This window comes from Oryzias melastigma, linkage group LG4 (assembly GCF_002922805.2).
Source record: "Oryzias melastigma strain HK-1 linkage group LG4, ASM292280v2, whole genome shotgun sequence".
Lineage (NCBI taxonomy): Eukaryota > Metazoa > Chordata > Actinopteri > Beloniformes > Adrianichthyidae > Oryzias > Oryzias melastigma.
In genome coordinates this window covers 30,354,732-30,361,290 of record NC_050515.1, presented here as the reverse complement: position 1 = coordinate 30,361,290, position 6,559 = coordinate 30,354,732, and the positions used below count along the sequence as shown (strand labels likewise).

General features: G+C 37.7%; 1 protein-coding gene across 1 annotated transcript; it reads right to left on the bottom strand.

Annotated features, from left to right (window-relative positions):
• Positions 1–1,935: 1,935 nt before the first annotated feature.
• On the bottom strand, positions 1,936–5,125 carry si:ch211-212d10.1 (mast cell protease 8). The gene is made up of 5 exons (XM_024259129.2): positions 5,002–5,125; positions 3,762–3,921; positions 3,515–3,647; positions 2,288–2,512; positions 1,936–2,213 (listed from the first exon to the last, which is right to left on the bottom strand). Exons 1-5 carry the CDS (start codon positions 5,057–5,059, stop codon positions 2,046–2,048), a joined length of 744 nt encoding a protein of 247 aa, XP_024114897.1. The 5' UTR covers positions 5,060–5,125; the 3' UTR covers positions 1,936–2,045.
• Between the last annotated feature and the right edge of the window lie 1,434 nt (positions 5,126–6,559).

The window sequence follows — 6,559 nt, the reverse complement described above, 5'->3', positions numbered from 1 at the left end:
TTTTTTAACAGCAGTTGCTCCAAACCACAGGTGACTGTGTAACAATGTTGCTCGTGGGGGGGGGAGGGGGCAGGGGGCCTTTGTCGGTAGTGTTGCGTCTGTGCACAGCAGGAGAGCAGAGCGATACGCCGCCGTCAACATGGTCATCAGGGCTTGCTTTGGTGGAGGAGGAGCAACAGTCTGGACAGACATCACCAGTCAGAGCAAACACCATTATTGTAGAAGGTCCAGTCACTGCATGTTCTTACATAGACATCACAGAACCATCATCATCCTCATTCCACCAGAACACCCCCGACTTTCTGTTCATGGATGATGAACAGATGTTTTATTGGAAATATTGACATTTATTTCAGCAGATATTATTCTAACAGGTTCTCTTTTTCAAAAACTGATAGAAATTCATGTTGTTCACATTGAATACCTTCAGCAAAGACACACATCTCTGCATCTCTGCACACATTTTAATCTCTTCCCAGGATAAAGTTACTTGTTGTTCTACTGGATATTTTAGGGGATAATTGTAAAAACAGGAATGGTTTGGTTCAGTGAAAATGTTCAGAGCAGCTATCGAGCCACAAAGATTCAGCTTTCAAACTAAAAGCGGCAAAGTGAAAAAAGCTCTGGGTGAACGTATTTTATGACATTATGTGCAAACAGTCACTTTCATATTTTTGTCAACAGTTTCAATTAATTTGATCATTTTTTAGCTTTATTTTCCTGCAGATCAGACACAGTTATGAACAAAACCAAAGAGAGTGATGTTAGAACCACGGCTGAGCTAACAGCAGCTCACTGACCGCAGTAGAAAACATTACAACAGGAATAAGTTTGACTTTAATGTCAGACACGCTGGAATTGTCTGACTTAAGCTCTGTTTATATGATTATGTGAGAATGGAAGTTTAGGAAAGATCTTCTGCAGGTCCACGTCTCATAGCCAAATCTAAGGCTTGTGTTAGCATTAGCATTAGGCGGGGCCTCCACAGTTCTTTGTCTGGTGTTGGAGCAAACAGAACCAGTCACTCTCATAAGAAATAGCAAGTGTCTCAAAGTCTCCTGGCTTGTATAGGCTCAGTTATTTATTTAAATGTTGTTAATCATTTGGGTTTTTGATCTGATCTTCTTCCAAACAACAACAGTTAGTTTTAGATTCCTATATAACAAATAAATAAACAAATACAAGTCAATAAAAACGATTACAAAAAATAATCAAAGCATTTAATTTTATTAGAAGGATTAAAAAAAATGGCACAGGAAAATACACAAAGAAAACATTCACAAAAGCCAATAACCCAATTATGTGGAAACAGTCTTTAGTAAAACAATTAAACTGGCTTCATTTTTTAGGAAAGACTGATTTAAAGACATACTAAGTCAAGATAAAAATGATTATCAAATTTCATGATGTATTTGTTCACATCTTCACAAGGAGGCAGTATTGCTTTTCTGGTTTCCTTTTAGTCATTGAAGAAAGCATGTCATTCTGAAAAACAGTTTCAAGAAACATTCAACAAGCAAAATGGAGTTATTGAGCTTGAGAAAATATGTTTTGTTTTGATTTGATCAGTTAGTATATATTTTAATAAAAAGGTGAATCTGTGGTTGTTTCTGAGATTTTGACTTTAGTTTCATAGGAGATTTGATGAACAACAGAGGAGCTCAGATTTTCGAATAAATTCTTGGGTTAATTGTTAAAATTCAACGTTAGCTTCACAACTCTTGTAATTGATATTTTTGAAACAGCGTGTTAAACAAAATTTTCTTTAACCCTTTAACACCTGAGGCATTTAACGCGCTGTAACTTTTCAAGCGTTAACATGATCAACGTAATTCCAGTAGATTCTGAAGGAGAAAAGCCGCTTTTCTCCTTCAGAATCTACTGTTGATCATGTTTACAATTAACAAATTACAGTTAATCAAAAAACATAAACTCTAAAGCTCCTGTGTTAAAACCTTAAATAAAATTCCGAGTTCCTAAAAAGTTTGAAGCTTCGGTGTTAAAGGGTCAGTTCCATTTTGAACAAACATATCGTAAAAAAAACCTTAGTTTTTGATTAGAGACTTTTCCATGGCTGAAGTGATCCATTGTTTCTGATCAGAGATCTTCGCAAACACATAAAGCTTTTTGCCTCCTGAAGGTGGAGAGAAAAGGGTGGAGACTACCCCGTACGCCACGTCACCCTCACAGACCAATGGGCTTCCAGAGTCCCCCTGAAAAGGTAAATGCAGTGTAAAGGTAACATCACATCAAGTCATTTTGTTCTTGTAAAAACATGTTTACTTACAGGAGCTGGACCAGCCTGTCCCTCAGAACAGAAGGACTGTTCGTTTGGACAATTTTCACCCCTGATCAAAGTTACTTCTACTTCCATCAGGTTTCTAGACAAGAATGCATCATTCATGCTGGTTTTTCCCCAGCCAGAGACCACGCAGTGTTGTGGCACTGGACTACTGTGGTCTGCCAGAGCGATGGGTTTGACATAGTCGTTGATCTGTGCCTTGGAGCTCAACTGCAGGAAAAGAATACATTTAATCTGCAGGGATATATGAATACTTTGACAAATTTAAGCTATTTATTATTAAAATTTTAAGACACTTTAGAAATAACACCGTCATTTAAAATAATGACTGTAATTGTAGAAAAATAAAATGAGTGACTTTAAGGTGCATTCACACTGAATGCTATTCCCGCAGCCAGTTTCAATGTTAAGTTAATGGAACAGACGCGACATGAGGCGATCTGAAGTCCTGCGGTAGGATTTGAGTGATGAAGCCAAAATTTAAATATTTGAAGTTTGACAGGTCGCTGTGTCGCGTCTACCAATCAGCTTTAGACACGTGACGTTTTCAGTGACTTGATCAGCGGGTCGAATACTAATCCAAAGCAAGCATTTTTGTCCTGAACGTCCATCTATTTCTTCAACCGCTGGAGCCGCGAGGTTGTAGAGCCCATCCGTCTACTTTGGGGTGAAGGACTGATCGGCGGCTTTCTCTCCCGCGCTGGAGCTCTCTCACTCAATATGCCTGCAGACAAAGAGCTGCTGCGGGGTGCAGAGGCTCAGGCCTCATCCAGACATTAAAAAAAGGAAAAAGGTCTCCTAATTTTATTTTTCCCTCCTCGAGTTAATTCAAGGCAGTCAGCCTTCAAAATCAACCTCAGAGACACAGAAGCACCATGGAAGTGGCTGTCACAGACACAGCCCCCTGTACCGGGAAAATCTTTAAATAATAATCCTATAAACTCAAACATGGAGACATGATTACTCAGGTTTTTGTAGAACTCTTCACAATAAATAAAACTGATTCCTCAACTTTATCTGTGTCTTCATACATTCTAAGTGAGATATCCACAGACAGTTTATAGCATCATCCTAAAGACATTAGCTAGTAGCTCCTCCCACACGCGGCCGTGGCCTCAAACGCAGGAACAGATTTTTTGACAGGCGACGAGCAGCGACTTTGTCGTGCGAATGGCGTTCAGTGTGAGTGCACCTTTACAGGCTTGATCTCACCTTCAGGATCATTAGATCGTTCACAAATCCCTTTGTGTTGTAATGTTTGCTTGGAAACGCTTCTTTCACAGGGATCTCCTGCACATTTACCTTATCATTCACATTATGAAGACCAAGAAGAACTGTTATAAACCTGTTTGGAAAAAATATGATTAAGTCAAAGAAAAACTCCAGTTAGTAAACGTTTTTTAATCAAGAGGTCCAAGCAGAATGTTCTCGCTGGTCGACAGTGAAACAGTGAACTCACTCGGCCTGACAGTGGGCTGCAGTCATGACAAAATCTTCATTTAAAAGGAATCCATCACAGAACAAGACTTGGTTTTGTGATGCGTTTCTCTTCAGAAGGGCCATGTAAGGCCTGCTGTGAGGCTTTGCTACGTGACCTCCAATGATTTTACCTCCATTGGCTGAAAGGAAAAAAGGAGTTTCAAGAAACATTCAACAAACCCTTCAAATCAAACCGATTTGTTCATGTTTATTGTTTCTATGCTGTTCCGAGTGCAATTGTTCCTGCGCTACATGGCATATTTAATATTTACAAACAAAACGGGTTGACCTCACTGCTGTGCAAATAAAAATAGCAAGTTTATTATGTTTCTAATCATTTAAACTACTCTGAAATACTAGAAAATACAAACTATACAAAGAAGAATTTATGGTTCCTGTTTTGGTTTACAGCCTAGTTTAGGGGTCTGCAAACTTTAACAGTGATGAGCCATTTGGGCTCATTTTCTACTGATCAAAACTTGGTAAGAACCACAAAGTCTTATTTTGATACTGCAGCACATTCATTACAGTGTATTTTTTAATAAAAAATAAGAATTATACTTCTTTTTTGGCATGAATAAAAACAGAAATATAAAAAGAAACTAGCATTTTCTCAAGATTTAATATTATTTTCTATGTTTGACATTTTTTATGTTTAAGAAAAAGCTTGTATGATTTCCTTTCAAAATAAAAGATGCCTTGTGCTCTGGATGGCATAAGATAACATGTGCTTTAAACTAATAAAGGATCAGACTTTTTACCAAATGTTTGCTTAGTATTTGAAATCTGTGTATCCTGGAGGAAGCCTAGAGCAAACAAGACCTCTTCAAGTCCAGAGGGATGTAAAAACCTTTACATCGTTTATCTTTGAGGTGCACCTCAGCCATAAATTTATAGACTTAACTATACAAAATTAAATGCTAATTTTGTAACCCTTTCTTGAAGAAAATAGTATTATTTTATTTTTCTTTGGCCAGAGAGCCACTATGGAGAGGTAAAAGAGGCAAAGGTGCTCCGGAGCCACAGGTTGTACCGAATAAAATAACTAGTGTATTTATAAAACTTAAACTTAACATGCATTGAGTTGTTGCACTAAAAAAAGTTTTTTATCCAGATAAAAGTTATTTTTAGTTCTTCTAGAAACCAGAGGCATCCTAAGGTCAGACAAAAGTCCATACCAAATTTTCAACAGACTTTTAAATATAAAAACAATAACTTACCTTGGCCATAAAAAGCCAACACAACTGTCACCACAGCCAGTTGACCGAGGAAAGACATGATTGTTTCTGATGGAGTTACAGGTCTGAGTCACAGTCAACATTTCAGTTCAGACCTGCAGCTTTTTATCAGAGTGGAAAGGAAGTGCGCAGATGCATATTCAAATGAGGTGACGACACAGTGACTGGACTGTATTCATTCTCTCGTATTGATGGGCACTTCGCTTCTTTCTTGATTCCACTCCTGCTGAAGAATCGGCTCTTTTGACTCTCGATTCTATATGAAGGATTTTTTTGTGGACCTTTAGTTTACCATAACTTTGTAAAAAATAACGGTTTTAATGGTTTAAAAATACTTTAATGTGCAGTGTATTCAGGGGAAGCATCAGAATTGACTTTTTTTGTTTGGCATTTATTTCATTACAAACCATTGTTTTATTTATTATTTTAATCAAATGTTGGCATGCTAGTTCTTTTGTTATGACTACTTTTCATAACTGAAGCTTTTCATTTATTGTTTTAAAGGGGCCCTTCCATGAAAATTATTGTTTTGGATCTTTTAAGTGCATGATACTGTTCATTCCTCTCTATAAAGAACCTCAAAGCGGTATTGTGATCCGTTCATGCATTGAAGAGTAATCCTCTAAAAACCTACACTGTCTGCAGCAGCCCCTCCCATACCCACGAAAATGAGCGGTTGGAAACGTGCTGACGTAAGATCGATGCCAACAGCTCCCTCCAGGAGTCTGTGCTGACAGCTCCGCCCCCAGACTAACACAACACTCAATGTATCCTCTTATCCAGTGAAAATCAGCAAAAAACTTTCATTTTAGATGCAGAATACTGTATATCCTCCAGTTGTGTCCTGTCTTCAATAAATTCCAGCTCAAACAGGAGTTTGTTACTTTATCTGCAGATTTCGTGGATTATTTTGGAGGGAGAAACACAGACACAGGATTTCTCTGAGATGACGTCATGACGTAGACAGCAGCAGCACACAGTGGCAAGCTTCAGGAATCGAGCCGTTTTACTTCCGGGTAGGAACAAACTCACAAAATATAACTAATATTTCATAAATAATTTGTTTCTTAGTGTTCCAAAGGTAATATATGATCATATATATGGATATAGTTCACTCTGAAAGACTTAAGAAAATCATGGTATGACCCCTTTACAGAATTAAACAACGGGGGCAGATAACATAAGTTTTTCTTTTTTCTGCTCCTCTTCATTTATGAAATTCCAATATTTTTAGTATTTTCTTGACGTAAATACATAAAAAAAATAGATCTAACAAACAAATAAATAAATACCCAAACTTTTTTATTTACCAGTTTGAAGAGTTGCTGTCCTGCATTAACCCCAGAAGGGAAAAATAAGGATAAAATTTGAGAATCTTTTTACTTTCTGAGGGAAAATATCAAAAATTTTATATTAAAGAGACACAAACAGGCTGCCCCCCCCGCCGCAGGAGCTCTGAGTCTGCCTGCCTGTCAGCCTCCCACGGGCTGACGTAGTGAGGATTGTTTGATGAGACCAATATTCAAATATTTGAAGTTGC

What these genes read in the sequence shown, in the direction of transcription:
- si:ch211-212d10.1 (XM_024259129.2), bottom strand. Translation starts at nt 5,059, where the DNA reads ATGTCTTTCCTCGGTCAACTGGCTGTGGTGACAGTTGTGTTGGCTTTT. An exon ending in GTTGGCTTTTTATGGCCAAG is followed by an intron (nt 3,922 to 5,001) that starts GTAAGTTATTGT and finishes TTTTCCTTTCAG; the next exon opens with CCAATGGAGGTAAAATCATT. An exon ending in GACAGGCTGGTCCAGCTCCT is followed by an intron (nt 2,214 to 2,287) that starts GTAAGTAAACAT and finishes TTACCTTTTCAG; the next exon opens with GGGGACTCTGGAAGCCCATT.